This window comes from Vanellus vanellus, assembly GCF_965231255.1.
Source record: "Vanellus vanellus genome assembly, chromosome: 11".
Classification (NCBI taxonomy): domain Eukaryota; kingdom Metazoa; phylum Chordata; class Aves; order Charadriiformes; family Charadriidae; genus Vanellus; species Vanellus vanellus.
In genome coordinates this window covers 16,089,638-16,107,232 of record NC_138916.1, presented here as the reverse complement: position 1 = coordinate 16,107,232, position 17,595 = coordinate 16,089,638, and the positions used below count along the sequence as shown (strand labels likewise).

General features: G+C 48.3%; 2 protein-coding genes across 2 annotated transcripts; one reads left to right on the top strand and one right to left on the bottom strand.

Moving 5' to 3' along the window:
- Window positions 1-2,837, bottom strand: PEX11A (peroxisomal biogenesis factor 11 alpha; the record flags this gene model as incomplete). The annotated part of the gene is made up of 3 exons (XM_082488680.1): window positions 1-705; window positions 2,287-2,402; window positions 2,782-2,837. The coding sequence occupies 3 exons, from the start codon at window positions 2,835-2,837 to the stop codon at window positions 140-142; spliced, it is 738 nt and encodes a 245-aa protein (XP_082344806.1). The 3' UTR covers window positions 1-139.
- Window positions 2,838-3,675: 838 nt separating this feature from the next.
- On the top strand, window positions 3,676-14,980 carry WDR93 (WD repeat domain 93; the record flags this gene model as incomplete). The annotated part of the gene is made up of 15 exons (XM_082488625.1): window positions 3,676-3,939; window positions 4,710-4,905; window positions 5,541-5,605; window positions 5,842-5,920; window positions 6,792-6,913; window positions 8,418-8,505; window positions 9,161-9,344; window positions 9,561-9,631; window positions 10,070-10,156; window positions 10,471-10,602; window positions 11,153-11,369; window positions 12,045-12,105; window positions 12,845-13,001; window positions 13,131-13,311; window positions 14,472-14,980. 15 exons carry the CDS (start codon window positions 3,676-3,678, stop codon window positions 14,587-14,589), a joined length of 2,022 nt encoding a protein of 673 aa, XP_082344751.1. The 3' UTR covers window positions 14,590-14,980.
- Between the last annotated feature and the right edge of the window lie 2,615 nt (window positions 14,981-17,595).

Genomic DNA, 17,595 nt, shown 5'->3' with positions numbered 1-17,595 from the left:
AATTCACTTATTCAGAGGGCAAAATTAATCTTGAGGTTACTGTGAGACATGTTCATTTTGAAAGTGCCATATGGAGGATAAAAACCTATCAGAGGATCAAAGCTGTTAGCTCGCTGCATACTATGCAGCTCCTTTTACGTCACTGTTTCAGCTTCAGGTGTGGGCTTGCTAATGTGAGGATCCCCACCAGGGAGGAGAGGACACCACAGAAACCAATCACTCCTGGGTTGGTCTTATAGATCCCTAGTGTATCCAAAGGACCTGAAAGATCACAGAGATTCTTCACCAGGTCCAGCAGCAAAGGAGGATGTCTTTTCAGTATCTGAAACAGTAGAAGGAGAAAACCATGCAAACCATCACATTTCACACAGTTTAGTTCCTCGTTGTGTTTGTCCCAGAAGGAATTCTCCTTTATCTTTTCTTCCTGTACAGCTTGTTCCAGCCTCCAGGAGATCTCATACCAGTCCCTGGCTAGATTCATCAGGAGTGAAAAGTAGTAACACTTGGTAGCCCAATTCCGCCACTTTGGCTTATCGACGTCAGGTTGGAGCCCGACGCTCTTCAACCACAGGACCGCATCGCAGACGAAGTAGAGGGCACGGGTCAGGTTGGAGGCTGTAAGGCAGAAGCGAGGAACCACATCTGGCAGCTGCGTAGTTCTCCTGGCTGCTACCAAGGCGTGTACCATGTTGCCCAGTCTGAACACTGCAAGAAACCCCACAAAGGTTAGTATGGCTTGGCCTTTGCTGCAGAAACACAGCCCTATGCAGGACAACTTGGCATGTCATGGTCCACATGCACTTTTAAAAAACTTCCTGGGCTTTGGGCATTTGTATGATTAAGCATTTTCTTCTCACAGTGCAAGAATCTAGCATGAGTGAGGAAAGGGGTGTAAACATCTCAGTTCTGTCCTGCACCAGCCCAGGACTTACACACAAACTTTGTCAATAGCCAGGACTTGTGCAGTCTTCTCCTGCCGCTCTGTTCTTGCGCCTGGGTGCACTCTGGACCAGTATTGCCAACTGCTCTGAATGTGTCTGTGTCAGCAAAAAAGTGACACAGACAGAGCCTCCAATTTCGGCTGTACGCTACACCAGATTTCACCTAACTCTGTGGACAGGAGATGTTACTGCACTAACCCTGCTGAAACCACGAGCTAAAACTTTCCTAAGCTCTGTGAAAGCTGGTGATTCACATGCCAAGCACACTGAGACCCAAGTCCCACCTCAGCCATGAATTTGCCAGAGGTACACATAGTTCCCTGCAAACAGGAACAGTATGTTCCATTTAAGCTATAATACATGGCAAGCCTGATTTCATCCACTGCCCAGTTTAGGTTTTGCCCCATGAATGTTAATACAATATTATGCAAAATACTTTTCATAACCTGCTGCACTGTCATATTGAAAGATGCTGGAAGCACCGAAGCTTAGTGGAACTGCAAGAGTTCTGAATTTAGGTGTGATGTCTATTAGCAATTTGTTTAGCAGAAGCAAGAGAATTACAGCTATGCTGATAAACCAGCTGGTCTCTCTACTAGAAATTACCATACTCTGGAGCTAACTGGAATAATAAAACAAGACCATGGTAACATATTAAATTAGAATATTTGCCTCATACATTGAAGTTGTTCCAGGATTGAGCAATTGATAAGTAGGTGTAAGATCAACCCGAAAACAAGCAATACAGCCACAGCAACGGCATAACCATAATGGATGCAACTGTGACACAGAATGAAGTGATGCAAATGGTTAGATTATGAGAAAACTATGGAAGGGTATATGCCTTAGTAAAGTATAAATGTGAAAGAAAATTAATATCTGAAGTAGGATATAAAAAGCCATATTGAAGGATGGTCTTTCAAAAGTGATTTTATTGGGATGATGATCTTTAACATTAGGCTGTCTCAACCCATTAGCTGGAAGGACTAATGAGAGCACAGTAAGCCAGCCTTGCATCATAACTCTGTGGTCTGTCCTTGAACAGAGACGACAACTTGATCTCTGCAGCAACAGCTGACTGTTAACTTATTTCTCTAGTTCTCCTAGTGATAATTCAGATTGCCTGACTGGAGAGGAAGCTGAGGAAGTAATAAACGTCTACTTGTCCCTACCTAACCTGGCAAGCCAAGGCAGGAATAAGGTCTATTGACAATTTTGTGAACATATATGAAAAGAGGTTTTGTGGCTCAAGGTAAGTTAACTACAGAAAATGCAAGGCCAGGAGCTGTTTTGCTGGAAGGAGCAAGTGAAGAAGGACCTATCCCTCTAGACACCAGATACTTACTTTTCCGGCCAGAGCTCATGCTAGACTCCAACTGCTTGAGTTTCATTACCAGCTTCTCTTTATCAGCCTTATGCTCTATTAAATAGCTAAGCAACATGCATGTGTACTGAGTGGCTCTGGAATGGAAAAAATGAGGAAAACGGCACACAGGTGAGACACAGACAATTCGGAGGAATGGCAGCAGCAGGGCAGTGCTTATTCCCGAGCTGAAGGGTCACCCTCGCGGTGCCAGGGCGAGTCATACCCGGGCGAAGGGGCACAGAGGCCCAGGCGGGGACCAGCAGGGCAGGAGCGGGGCTGGAGCCCGCCCGGGGGTGCCGGGCAGCTCTCCCGCGGGGCTTACAGCGGCTGGGGTCCGCCCTGGGCCCCATCACCCAGAGGGTTGCTGGGGGTGCCGGGCCCAGGGGGTGTCCCCGAAGACCCGGCACCCAGGGGCGGGCTGAGCCCACAGCCCGGCACGGGGAGGCCGCCCGGCGCCTCCGCCTCCGCACTCACCGAAAGAGCTGGTCGCGGCCCTGGCTGCGGTTGGTGAAGTCCACGAAGCCCTCCATGGCGGCGGCGGTGGCAGCAGAGGGGCGGCAGCAACCGCGGGAGGTGCGCGGGGGCCGCGGCCGCTCCGCCCCGCTCCTCCCGGGCCCCGCCCCGACGCCGGAACCCTCCGCCCCGCTCCGCGTTCCCGTCCGGGCCGCTCCGCGCCGCGCCGTTGCCATAGCGACCAGCAACCGCGGGCGGGTGTCCCCGCTAATGGCTCCCCCCCGGGCCGCGGCTGCCCCAGTAACAGCCGACAGCCGGCTGCGGCCGTTCCGCTCGGGGAGGCTGGAGCGGCCCGGCCCGGCCCCTCGGCTCCCGGCTGCCGCTCCGAGGTTAGGCCGCCGTGCGGGGTGAGAGCGGCGGAGGTGGGCCCGGCCCCGGGGGGTGGAAGCTCAGAAAGCAGCCGGTGGCTTGGAAATGAAGTTTGTCGCTTCCAGTGAAATCACCTGCTTTCCAAAGTAGTTGTTGGGATTCCATCCGGGCTGAATAAGTCTCTTAGTGAAGAACAAGGTAATATTTTTGACTGCCTTGTCATAATTCTTATACTCGTGGCAAAGCTTTTACACCCCCTTTTTCTGCCGGCAGCCTACAGGTGTCTGTGGGACTGATATTCTCAGGGCAGGACAAAACCCCCGAGTAACATAGGCGAAGCAGCAAGTAGAAATGAGCTATATAGAACAGGGCTGCTCTGGCTATCTATACCGAAAGGAACCCCCCCTTCCCTCTTAGAGATCGTTAATCATCTTTTTCTTTCCCCCCATTACCTCATGAAAGTAGATACTGCACGATTCTTCGTTCTTCTGCATCTGCTGTGGTTCCTGCATCTGTGGTGTGTTTTGCATCTGGGAGGGCAGAACCATGGCTGTGTATATCCGAAAACATCCCCTGGAGATTCCTCCACCATCTGAAGAGGACTGGCTAAAGGATGACGAGGAAGATTTCTTCCTGCAGGATCCCGATCGAAAGCGTGATGCTTTGCCTCAGCCCTTCAGGATGGTTAACAAACTGGTGATGATGGTTTTTGAGAATGCTATGGAAATCATTGAAAGAAGGGAGATGCTCCAAGAAGCGCAAAAACTAAAGGTCCAGCCCACAAAATTCTTTCCTACAGCTGAATTCCAGGTACGAAGCCCCTCACAGCAGAGAGCGCGTTAATCACCATAGCAGTTTTTCTCGAGAATATCCATTCAGTTGATTTTACATTCTTCTGTTCATCGACTTCCTCAGAATCCACCACCATCTCACTGGTTCACTTCAAAAGGCTGCAGCTTCTAAACCTGTCTGACAGGTTCTGCTTCCCACCCATCTATTACACCTCTCTGAAAAGAGAGAAGCAGAAATTAAACAGCCCTAAATTCACCTTCTGCTTCTCAGTCTGGCTCCACCCTTGTTTGCCGAGGAGAAGGTAATTAGTCAGTAGCATATAAATGGGCAAACTCAGCTCTGTGTTATGGTGAATACCCTAATGGGAGCATTGTGAGCAGAAGGGCAGCGCTGCCTTCCCCATCGTTACATGGAGGTATCCAGGAGGATAGGTGGCGTCTGCTGGTGTTCTGCAATTGCCCACAGGAGCTCAGCATCCAGTCACAGCTCTGCATTAGTGGCGGGAGAGCTGAGTGCTACTGAGTTCTTGGCCTTTAAAGCCCCTTCTGTTTATCAGAAGGGGAAAGGTGGGAGCAAACTTTCTCATTCTCAACACAGAACGATCTCTGTGACAGAGATGAGAGCCCCTCCCCTGCTCTTTTGAGGAAAGCTCATGCAAACATTTTTCCCTTGTAGAATAAATCAGCATTTTCTGTTGGTAAAAGGCTAGGAGTATATCACTAGTATGGCTGATGTATCCTCCAGTGGGGAAGCGATTGGGTACACTCATCTTTTCCCTTTCTTGGCAGGTAACTGGAAGCGCCAATTGCCTCGCAGTGTCTGGAAAATACATCTTCGTTGGTCTGTCCGTGGGTCTGGCTGCTTTCAAGGTGTCTGACTATACGGAAATCTGTGCTTGGGATGCAGTCAAGACGGAGATTTGTGCCATCTGTGCTTCAGATTTGGGGAACGAATGCCACGTCCTGCTTGCTGTGGATGAAATGGGTTAGTGTGACATGGATTTCCTTGACCCAGCTGGGGGTGGCTGTGCTCTGGAGCTGCATTATGGAAGAGGAATATTGGAATAGCTGACAAGTTTCCTAGAAAGCCCTGCAAAGAGGGCGTTAGATAACAGGTTGCAGGTTGACAGAGTGGCCCTAGGGCCTTTTGATTAGCAGAAGGTGTGGGTTTGGTGTCCTCTCTGGGGCAGCAGAGGCAGGTGCAGAGCTGAGAGTGAAGTGCAGTAAATTTTAGGAACACCTTGGGCCAGACAGAAAGAACCATTGCTAGGTATGACCTCCTGCCTATGCTTTGTTTCAGCACCTGTAATTGCACAGCCCTCTGGTAAATAGGTTAGTTTGTGGATTCGTCTGAAACCTATCAATTCTGGTGGAGATGCTTTTGAAACTGGCTTATCCATCTCTATGTACAATCGAGTGTTTGCTGGTGCTGGCATAAGGAAGCCAGCAAAAGTTTAGTGCTGGAAGCAGTGGGATATTCTTCCTTCAGCCCAGGAAAAAACTTAGCCCTGTTCACTCTCCTGCACATGTTGTAACAGCCATCTCCCAAGAGCATGGCTACCATCTGTTCCCTTTTCTCTTCCTACTACTGTTACATTTGTATTTCTATTTCTATTCCAGGGCTTGTCTGGCTCTTCTGCTTTCACAAGGAAAACTTCCTACTCATTAAAATCCTAAATGAAATGGTAAGTACTGAGTTAATTCCATAGACACAGGGAACAGATTGGTAGGTAATCAATCATGAGGAGTACTAATTGCCCTCAGGAATTTTTGTCACGGGCAGCAGCACTCCAAGAGTGCTGCCCAATATTTATTCCTGTTGTTCCAAGAATCTGTCTGGCCTTCACCCTGTTGAAAACTGTGCAAGACCACAGAGCTCTCTGAATCTGTGATCTGATGCCAGCCTGTTTTTCTTTAGCAGGAAGATATCAGCAAGCGAAGTACTAGTGTGGAGGCGGTGCTGTCCCCAGGAGGTGATTACGCAGGAGTCCTGCTGCAAGGCAAGTGCAGGAACACAGTGTGTTGGGTGATGGCTGTTGTGTTCTAGCAGAAGGGCTACCAGCAATGCTTTTAAAATACTCCAAGTGTTCTGGGTTCCCACAGGTCCTGTTCCTAACCCTCCCAGTCCCTCCTCCAACTTAGAGAGCTGCTCCTGCCACTCCCTGTCCTCTCCAAAAGGCCTGGTGTGGATGAGTGCTGATCCCAAAAGTGAGCTGTCTAGAACTGGTCAGTGCAGTTCCCAGCTCCCAGAAGGCTCAGTGAAAGCAGGTTTCCCTCTCCTCTCCAGAAGTACCAAACTCAGTTCTTCCTCTGGTTTGCTATGGCTAATTTCTATACTGGAATGATGCAGACCCGAAGAATTTTCTCTGCAGACATAAGCCAGACAGCATAGAGATAGTCTAAAAACACTACAACAAACTCCTTGCTGCAACTTTCTTCTGTTTCATGGCAGCTGCCTTTGTCAACACATTTTCTGCTAGCAGATTTTCTGGACCCATGTTTGGTGGAATCTGCCTGGACATATGCTGAGAATGAGATATATAGTATCCACAGAGAACCAATTTGAGACCATGTCTCACTTTCTACTTTACCTCAGAGGCTACAGGTCAAATTCTTTCACTGAGTCACTTCATGGAATTTCTTTGGTGGATGTAGGACCTTGAGAACTTGTGCTGGAGGCTGAGATGTCAGTCCCAATCAAGCATGTCAAGCCTTAAGTGGGAGGAGAGGTGGGCTGCAGGGAGTTCACAGGGATTTTATATTTCAAAAAAAATCCAAATCTTGGTTTAAGGATCTAAGATAACAGAGGCTGCTTGCTTTAAAGACCTTTTCTCCGCATTTCCAATTGCTCAACATGGTTTCTCAATGCAGACAACACAAAAGCTTGGCTGGAGATCTACCGATTGCCTAAGGATTCCTGGCCGAAGGAGATGGAAAAGAACCCAGGAGCTGCAGAATCTTGCAGGGAGAGGAGGTCAAGCTGGATATCTGCGGTACAAAACAGTTCCATCTCCCACTGTGATATTTTTTCTTATACCCTTTTTCCTACAGGTCTTTCCCGAAGCCTTGCTTCTGCAGACAGTGACAGCAAGATACAGGCTGAACAAGTCTGTTGGCCCAGGGGGATGGAGTATATGTCTCTACAGCTGCCCATCCCACATTTCACAAGGCCTTTTTGTTATTGGGACATGTTTACTCACCCAAGACAGGCTTTCCAATGAGGTTCCATTGGTCCCAGGGCTAGCATTCCTGCTGCCCCTCCCTGAAACTGGCAGCTCCTTTCTCAGCAGTATTGCCCCATCTGACGAGGCCCTATGTAAGGGTATTCCCACAGGTCTTCTCCCTAATGTTACTGGGGGAAGGTGAAGGAGTGGGAATTAGGTCTGATGTCTCCACTCGGGAGTCTGATCCTGAACGAGGGTTTGTGTTTCAGGCTTCCTTCAAGAAGAGTCTGGTGGGGTCACGGCCAGACATGCTTGAGCAGGGCAGGGTCTCTATCTGTTTGCACTAACCACTGCCACCTCTGGTTCTTTGGCAGAAAAGTCTGGAGCTCTATGGAGACAGTTCTGCAGAGATTGTAACTGACCTCAGTGAATGTCCTGAGCTGTTATGGGGGATTTTAAATGCTGAGTCAGTGCTTAACCCTCTCCTGCATCGCTTTCACCCTGCTAGATTTCACTTCTCAAAACACAGGCACCTTCTGCCCAGCACCTCCAGCTAAACCTCTGTGATACCTGCCTCATAACGCTTCCCTTCTCCTTCAGCAGAGACTTTCCTGGCCATTTAGGAGGGAGCTGCTTCCCAGCCCTGTCTTCAGGGCAAACATCCCCCTCAACTTGGCCAAACTAAAGGCAAACACACAGCCATTCCCTCTTTGCTGATTCCATGTAAACTACCCAAGTTCCTGTCTCTTCCTTCTCAGACATGGTTGATTATTTAGCCAGATCTTTTCTATTTAGCCAAGTGTCAATGCATTTGGGGTGGGGTGGTGGTGGTGGGGACATACCAGTGCTAGTCCCCTGTTTGGATTTTCCATTCCTAGCCAATCACATATGTGACCTCCTCCAGTCCTGGGGTCTCTGAAGTAAAATCTGGTTCTTGTACTCAGCAGCAGGCTGCGACCTTTAGTCCTCCTTCTTTTTTCCTTTTTTTTTTTTATTCTTTTTTTTCTGAGCCTTGTGGTGCCCCACCCAGGCCTGTGCTGCAACAGCAATAATTTAGAGAGATTACTAAAATCAGAAGTGGAGGTTATATAAGGCACAAAGACAGGAGGTGTCTGGACAGGACATCGTTTGTAATGTTGTTGAGAAAGTAGCGACCTCCCTCAGCCTTCTGTGTTTTGGCCTGAGGAATGAGCCTAAAACCAGTATCTGCTAGGCAGTGTCAGCCAAGCTTTGCATATTCTTACTTTAGGAAGCATTTGATTCCCATGAACAATTGAACACTTAGCTGTATAGGGCACAACACAGTTCTCAGGCTGACATTTTTCTGTTGCAGGAGTCTCCTGTGTCTGCAAACAAAGCTGATGCAAAGCTTAGTCTCCCAGTGCTGCAGCTGCAAGTGAAGCCACCCAAACCCATTACAGGTCAGGACTGATTCTGTACTTGCAACCTGCCTCCTTCAGGTGGCAAAGGAATCATGGCCCTTATGACTACAGAACAGGTCAGAAAGCTTAAGTAACATGCTCCCTGGTCCCCTCCTGACCTGTCTTTGTAGGTACATGTAATCCTGTAGTGGGAGTTGCTTCTTACCTGACCGTCTCACATGTCACCTTTGTTAGCACAAAATACTTCAGTGTGTCTCAATGTGGGTGTCATGTACCCTTGGCTTCATTGTCACCAGAGAGGGAGGAGGTTGTTTCCTAGATCCTAGCAACCTGACAGCATCCCTAGTTTGCCACTCTGAGTTCTGGATTCATAGGAAAATGCTGAGAATAGGGAGGGAGCTGGGACAATGTCAGGGAGAATGTCACAGAAAGGCAAGGTGAACTGGGTCCTCAGATTACTTGCCCTAGTCCCTGCCTTCAAATACTGGAAAATGGGCTAATGATATGGAAATTCCCACAGAATATATTTTTAATGTTGAAATACTTCTACCAGGAAGATGCAGTGTGTCCCTCTTCAAGATGATGCTACTCTGAAGGAGGGATGGTCAAAGTGCCTCTGAGTACTTCATGGTGTCTGCTCTGTGGTGTTGGCTCCTCCAGGGCTGTGCCTTTTCCCTTTGTGTTCCCAATCCAGGCAGTAGTTTTAAAAGCCCTTTGGATGCCTTGAAGAAAGTAGATGATGGCAGCATGCTTGGCTTGGGGTACAATCACCTAATCAAGGATTCCCAGTGGGAGCAGCAGGAAGCAATCTTCCGCAGCACTTATCGGGAGTATCTGGAGGCCGAGGGTGAGAAAGAGAGCATGGAGGAGATCACCAGGTGAGTGGGAGCACCAACCAGGATTTCAGTCCGTGAGGCTTCAACACAGGGCACTTTTCAGGTGTTGATGAAAGTCTCTATCTTAGCTTTGCCTCCTTCATCCCTCCTTCATCCTCCTTCAGGGCAGGGGGCTAGAGCCATTCCAGGTCTTGTTGCAGTGCTGCCTACTTATCAAGGCCTTTCTTTTACATATATTTCTTAATTCCTTTTTTTCAGACATGCTACTTTTCATTTTCTCCTGCCTAGCCGGATCCTGCAGGTGGGACCTGAAATGAAAGTACAGCCAGGTAATCCAAATGGGCAAAAAGCTGTTAACCTATGAAGCACGTTGTTACATGATATTGAGCTCCAGTTACAGCTCAATGGCTCTGGCTCAGATTCACTATATAAATTCCATCTCCAAAAACATAAGCCTGGATAAAAATATCAGCCCTCAGACTTACAAGTCAGTCACTGGCATGGAGTTAAACTAACTTAGCTCCATAGTTTAAAAAAAAACACCCCAAACACCAAAAAAAGTGAAGGACCACTCAGACAAGTTAAAAATAACAGATAAGGGGAGTTTGTTGTGGTTTAGTTTCTGTGTGAACAGTTTCTATAAGTCCTGTCAGAGAAACCGTGATAACTCTAATGAGAGCTTTCTAATGGTATTTTGGTGTCCTGGATTGTTCCTTTCTTTGTCTCCAATCTCCTTCTCTCTTTTATTATCCCATTCTCTGTACCAGATGTTCCAGCTGGCATCAGTGTGCACTGGGATGGAAGCCACAATCTCTGCTTGTACTTACTTAACCGTCCAGTCAAGGAGAAAGTGGGTAAGAAAGTCTTCCTTTCTCTAGCAGATCACTTTGCGGGGAGTGGGGGTATTCAGTGGCCAGTGGCTGCCATTCAGTCAGATCTTCATGATTCAGGGAAATGAGGAATGGGGAGGAGAGCTGCCCCATATCTTGTAGGATAGGCTGGGTCGTAGGGCTCCATGTTGCACAGGCTGGCCGTATTTTGAGTGAAGCCACTCTGGCAGGAGACCCCAGAATGGTGTGTGTTTTATTGGGAAACTGGAAGCTGGTACCATGAGAGAGAATGCTCTGCACCTTCTTACAGTTCTCTCTTTTCATGTCCTTCTGTTTAGATTCTGATCCAAAACCTGATGTTGTGTGGCCATGCGCAGCTCCAATTGCATGCTCGGCTGTCAGCTCCTGCTCCAGGTACCTGGCATTGGCATGTGAAGATGCAACAATAACTGTTTGGGATAAATACCTAGGTGAGCTTGCCCTTTGGGATCGTGTATTGGGATCACAGTAGATAAATTGCTCCCTTCCCTAGGAATTTGAGGCTCTGGCTTGGTGTGAACAGAGGACTGGCAGTGAGTTTACAAGCAAATCTGAAAATAGTTTGGACTCACTTCTTCATGGGATGCTTGGCCAGAAGTTGCCAATGCAGCGTGACTGCCTTAGCCCTGACAGAACCCTTCCCTTCCATAGCAATGCAGGGGCTGTGAACTGCTGCAGTGAGGACTGATACCTGCCTTACCCTGAGGCTACGGGACAGTCACTGCTTTGCCACTGCACCCTCAGGTCATCTTTGAAGCTGTTGTGGCATCACAGTCCAGGCTACCATCAGTGCTAGTGTCATCCTGTCATGATGCAGAGATTCTCCTGGCAGAAGAATCTTTGTCTGCCATCAGGATTGTTCTGGTGCCTGCTGCCCCTGAGCAGGCCAGAGTCCAAACTAAGCATTTCTTGGATAAATTGCCAGTCCTTTTTCTTCCTAAACTGCTGTCTTTTTTTTTTTTTTTCCCCCTGCTTCCTCAGGATACCCACTGTCTGTGACTGCCATTCTAGAGGAACGTTTCATCCGTAGTATCCACTTCCTGCGGAGTTCTGCAGCTGCCAGCGTTGAGACACTTTGCCCTGGTACAGATCCTGCCTGTCCCATGGTGCAGCTTCTAGTGCTATGTACAGACAGCTCTTTGTATTTGGTGAAAGCACCTAGGGCTGGGAAGCCCAACATCATGCTCCTGGCAGACAGGTGAGGTAGACTCTGATAGACCTCACTCCAGCTAAAGCAACTGTGTGGTATAGTGGTCAGGTCTGGCAGGAAGCCCCAGATTTCTGTGGGGTAGAGAACTTTCTACTGCTTTTACCCAGATAGCTCTGCCATGCTGCTGTCAGTAGCAAGTGTGGTTTTGCTAGGAGTCAGTTCCAGTGCTAAAATCCAATGGTTATGCCAGAATTAGGGGTGTTTCTGGGTTATTCTATGCACTAGAACACAAGTGCTTGTAGCACTGCTCCAGGGCTGACGTTCAACTAGCTGGGTTACTGCCAGGTACCCAGGGGAACTTTTTCTTCTCTCTTCTGCCCTTGCCAGAATCACTTCCCCCCAGAAATCAGAATAAACATATCTCGCCATCTTTCTATCAATTTTGTGTTCACTTCTTGCCTTGGTTTGAGAAGGGTCAGCTTTGGGCAAGCTCCTGCTCTATGGGCTATGGTTTCATGCCTCCATGGCAGGCAGGGGATTTGTATCTCCAATATAGTTCCTAGGCAGGTATGCACAGGGACAGAGGTTTGTCTCCATAGGGAAGGGGCTTGGCTGGAACTTTTTGCTAGCTTGTGTGCCACAAGCTGCCGTTGTCATTGTCACAGCGTCTCAGTATGTGCCGGGTATGTGAAACAGTGGCATAAGCCTGAGTCTGTTTTACAGGCCTGAAGATCCAAATCTTGCTGTTAGCGCCGTGGTGCCTGTCCTGGCATTCCCCAGTGCAGTGAGTATTACTGACAGCTCTCTTAAGAATTGGGTGAGAACACAGGTCCATCTGGCCTAGGATCCTGTTTCCAGTAATGGCTGTAACTGGGTGCCTAGAAGATAAAGAACAGGGCAATCGGATATGGTACTACCTTCACATGCTTTCCCAGCCTCCAACTATTTTGTTGCTGGTCTGTATGTAGCTGGTAACTCCCAAAGGATTTCTCTTCTATGATCTTACTCAGTATCCCCTTGTACCCATGTTCTCTAATGACCACTGAGGTGGGAGGCTCTGGAGGCCCTCTGCACATGGACAGGTCCATCTGCAAAGGTGAGAAGGTCCAGGCACGAAGCTTCAGGCATCAGTGTCAAATATGAGAGGGCACCATGGTGAGGAGAAGTTGCAAGCGCAAATCCAGCTAGACCTTTCAGGGTATGTGTATGCCTCAGAAAGTTTTCAGGTGTGGGGAGAGAAAGACAAACAGCAGTTGGCCTGACCCAGCCATTCAGAACGCTGGATCTAGTTCAGTTCTAACCTGCACTGCTGCCCCTTCCCAATCCCAGCCTATAGCAATTCCAGTCCAAATTTGCTGCACAGCCTGTTCTTGATCTGCTGTGGCCCTGTGACTACTGGGCAGTCAAAGAAAACAGCATAGTGGTTGAGGACGTGAAGTCCTAAATGTCATTACAAGTCCTTTCCAGGAAATACTTTTTCACCTCTCTTGCATGTGTTTCTAAGTGTCAACTTGCTGTTTCAGGCCCTGGTCTTCTCCTGGGATGGCACAGTGTCCCTGATGAACACGGCCACATCACAGATTGTTTACTGCTTCAGTACTCCACCTTCTCATGCTGTAGCATCTCCCTGGCAGCCAGTGTTCACAGTGGATAGTGTGAATTGGTGCCTGCTGCTTCGAGGTGGGTAGCACTTTGGAGTTGTCTTAGTTGCATGGTCACTGGGTACATTCAGCTGTGTGCTGATCCTTGGTAGTTGTTCTTATTGGATGACTCCTGATGCAATAGCCCACTGTTCTTGTTTCTGTCTAGGAGATAAGCAGCAGCAGGCAGATGCACTGGCACAGAGCAGAGCCAGTCACAGTACCATCTTCATTTTTGACTTCAACTCCTACCCACTGAAGGAGGCTTTCCCAAAGGAACCAGATTTGCCTGTCAAATCCTTGCAGAACTTGCCATGGATTGAGAGATGTAACATTTTCTTACATGATAGGTAAGGTTCTCCTTCTGCCTGATAGGTAAGTGTACCTGCATTATTGTAAGCTGTGGTATTGCTCAGGTCCGTGCAAGTCTCACCCTGGAGCTTCTGGGTTCTTCTGTGCGCTGTGGCAGATTTATGTCTGGGTAAGGTAGCTGAATTCCTGACAGCCACCCAGAACCCTTCCTCCTCTCCCTTCTGTCCTTCTTAGAAAAACATAACAGCTGTAAGTCAGGATGCCTGAGGTAGGCTTGTTGCTCCAGATAGAGAGGGTTTGCAAGTTCTAATGTGCTTTTGTGCAACGTAGGTTGTGCAAGCTTGTCAGGGAATATAATCCTCACTTAAGTGTCTACCTCTTCATTTTGGCCCCATAGCCAGGCAGAGCTGGGATCTCTTTGTACCTTGCTCCTCCCCTCCATTCCTAGGTTCACTTGGTGTTTAAACATATTTGTGTTGGAAGTTTCCCTGTTTTAGAAAGTCCCCAGCATCCTCAGGCCGAGGCTGCAGAGCTTAGCTGATGCATTGAGTTCATGCCGTCACTAGATGGCAATGTGACATTTCTTATTGGGCGACCTTTTCCTTTAATTACTTCTTTTGGGAACTTGGAGCCAGATCCGTGTCAATGATACTCTGTTTTTTTTTTGACTATGCCTTAATTCTCCAATTTGAAATGGAACAGGTGGGTGCAGGTACGGCCTTACAGCACCTGGTAGCCTTCCCTAATTCCTTGTCTACAGGGTGAATCTCGTGGTGTTGTCTGGCTAGTTAAGTGCAGAAAAGTTTCATCCTGTGCTACCAACCACCAGTTCTGTCCCTCCTTCTCATAAAACCGGAGAGGAGACTCTTGTCTGCCTTATACCAGAAAAACTGGGGAGACGTCACCTCCAGGGATACCTTGCTCCTTGGGTACTGAGTGCTCAAGCCAGAGCAGAGCAGTGAGACGTGTCTACAGAGGCTAACAGGCAAAGAGAAATATGGAGGTCATCGCTGTCAAGAGCAGTAAACTTGAGTGCTGAGTGGCACGAGGGAATCACTGAGGTTTTTTAGGCTCAAGAAGTCTGAACTGCTTAATTTGTAGTGAACCCCAGGGCCCCTTGGAGGAACCAGGCTAGGGTTGTCAGAGCACTGGGGTAATGGCAGGAACTATTTTAACTGCCCTTTTCTTCCCTTGTTAGGCAGCAGAGCCTGCTGGGACTCGGGGAGCAGTTGCCTGAGTACTGGTGTCAGCTGCAGGCACAAGCAGCTGCCATGGACAAGGAGAGACAGAAAGTGAAGGGACAGAAGAAGCCATAGTCAGCCTTGCATCCTGAGGGCCAGGACCTGCACTATCACAATCCTGCAGACCCATGATCCAGACTGGTATTTTGACAGCAACTCTATTCAAATCCATCCTGCTGCTTTCCAGCCTGGGGCAATTTGTCATCCAAAATAGCTGCTTGCCTGCCACTGCTCAGCTGCAAGGTCAGTGCCCTGCCTCTGTCCTTACCTAACCCTCAGCCTGTCCCAGCAGGGTTCAACCCCTCCTCATCACAGACAAACACTGCTGATGGAAGAGTCTTGGGGGAGGAAAGGCCTCTCACCAAGGTGGCAGGCCCAACACATGTGTTGTTCAGCTATGTATTTGTGCTGGATCTCTGAGTTCTCCTAGAGACCCAGAGCATCAGAGCAATATGGTATGTTACAATGTCCCTCCTTAATAAAGCCTTTTCTCCAGTAAATGTCTCTTACTCTTCGCAGGACTGGCGTTTTATCAGGCTCTGATGTTCTGTCCTGCTGTTGCTGGGGCTTACCGGTTTGTCTTATCTTCTGCTCTGACCCAGATGGGCCAACAGCAGCATCCCTGTGCTTAGCAAGAGGCAGCAAATCAGCCATGAAGGTGGCATCCCTCAGACTACAGGCAGAGCCAAGCAGCAGTAACACTGCAGAGTGTGTTGGGCCTGACCTAGGCTGTTCTGCAGCCTAGTTGTTTCTTTTGATCTCAAAGCAGGCAGCTTTGGGATAAGTGCTTAGGAATTGCAGTCTGGAAATGTGCAGACAAGCTCTCTGGGTTAAGATCAGGCTAGAACTGGTGTTAGAGCCAAGAATTGATGTCAGTGAGGAGCAGGACAGAAGCTGGAGGTTTGGAGAAGTCAAGGCTGTGTTGAGCCAAAGACAGGCCAGGAGCATGGCCAGCATGTTGGTCAAAGGCCATAAAAAGCTGAAGCATCCCTCCTACAGGCAATACAGGGCAAAGAACTAGCAGGAGCAATGCAAGGCCAAGCACGTCTGTATTTGTTTCTTAATCCAGAATTGTATTGTTAGAAGATTTGCCCCTTTGACAGACGGGGCAAAAAACTACGCAGGGTCTCCGGTCAGACTTTCACTAGTCAGTATTTTCAGGCCTGTTGTCCTGTGGGAGACTGGCAGCATCTAAACGTTAGCTGCAGAGTTTGATTGCTCAGCCGGGGGCTGACCGCCTACCTGCATTTTGCACTGGGCATCTTTGTTGCTCTTCAGGCAGTCAGAGACCCTCTGGAACCTGAGGGGCTTTATGGGAGGTGACCCAAAACATCCATTCTCGAGCATAGCAAACATGTGCTTTCTTAAGCATAAAAGCCATGAGAAAGCTTCAGTCTTTTTACAACTTATTGTGGTTCCAAGATGACTGCCTAATCCACAAAGAATCTGGCAAATCTGCCAGAAACCGCTCCAATCTGTGTGCATGAGTCAGCTGTACTTTTTCTAGGTCTCCCTCTAATGACTCCCCCGAAGGTTCAGCAAAGCACTAATGTAGGGTGCCAGGGATTCAGCTCCAGCTGAGCTATGTAGATGCTCCTATACCATGGTCCCATTTCAGTTTTTCATAGTGAGTTGTCTTAGTTTGGATTGAGTTTTGATGAGAGGTCTCATCTTATCCTGTGAAAGTCGACCATTCTGTTGTGGAGGTAGGATAGGGGAGAAGCATTCCACTCGTTGCACAGTTTCAGATGCCTGGTTTTGCTCTGGAGAAGGACAAGTTATTTGAATTAAACCTTCCTATTTGCTACCTTTGTGAAGGGCTTTGAGGGCCATAGTAAAGTTTTTTGTGCTGTCATTTTCCATCTGCCACAGATTACAGCTTCACAGCTCATCTGATTGTTACGGATATTGATACTGGGTTGTGTGAGGACTTGCCATCTGCTTCAGTGCAAAGTCAAGCGGGTTAGCTCAAACTACCTTCAATGCCTGTTTAAAGTCAGCCACCTGGTTCAGCACTGAAGTGAACAAGGAACAATCCTTGATCCTTTCTTCTGGTCTTGCTGTGGTGGCAGTAACAACTTAATTATTTTGTGTCTGTGGTAGGTGAAGAAACAATGGACCTTCTGCCATAACTGGGCACAAGGGATTACTCAGGGCAGGAATTTCCATTCCTGCATTGCTTCCCACGCTGCAGAGAGTCAGCACAACTAATACGTGGCCCCTCGAACAGCACTGGGTCTAATTCTTGCTATTTGTCCAAATGTAAAGGGCTTGGGGATCTGGGCTCTTAATCCTACCCCATCTGCTATCCGTCCAGAAGAGGAGCAGGGCTTGCCTCTAGCATCAGAAGAAGAGGCAGGACATAATGTCCTAAACAGCTAGACATACTGTGCATCCACCAGTTTGTGTGTATTCATCTCAAGATGTGCTTGTTTGTTTGCAGATTGAATTTGCTCTAAAACTCTAATCATGTGCTTGGCCAAGATAACCAGGAGCTGGCAGGCTCCACAGAGAAAGAAAAACAACAAGCAGCTGCAGGAGGCTGATGAAGAGCCTTTGTTTTTACTCATGACTTCAGCAGGGGACCATTTGTTTCCTGCTTCTTTGAAGGGATACAGAAAAATTGGTGTGATCAGTGTGTTGACATGTATGTTGGTGATGGAGCTGTGTGCTGAGCTCCACGTCACGTTCTGGAGAGGACCAGAGTCACCTAATTGCTTATTCCAAAGATGATGCCCTTGCTAGCTATTCTTCCATTCCCGGTCACTCTGTGAGCCCTAGGCAGCTGTAGGTCTGAGCCAATTTGAGCTATTTTGCTGCTGGAAACTATAGAAAGGCCTTGAGAGGTATCATAAATATCACCATCAAAAGATGAAACTGTAAGAGTTCTGGCTGGGCCAACTCCTAGCTCAGTGCCAAGTTCAGTGAACTCAGAGGTGCTGCCTGGGTATAATAGGAGCAATTTGGCTCTGCATTTTAAAAATGTAAAGTAAAATTAAAAAATCATTTTGTGGATTAAGAAGAATTGTGAGGGAGGAAGAGGAGCTCAAATCCACAGAGGGGCGCTCGAGCAGCATCGTT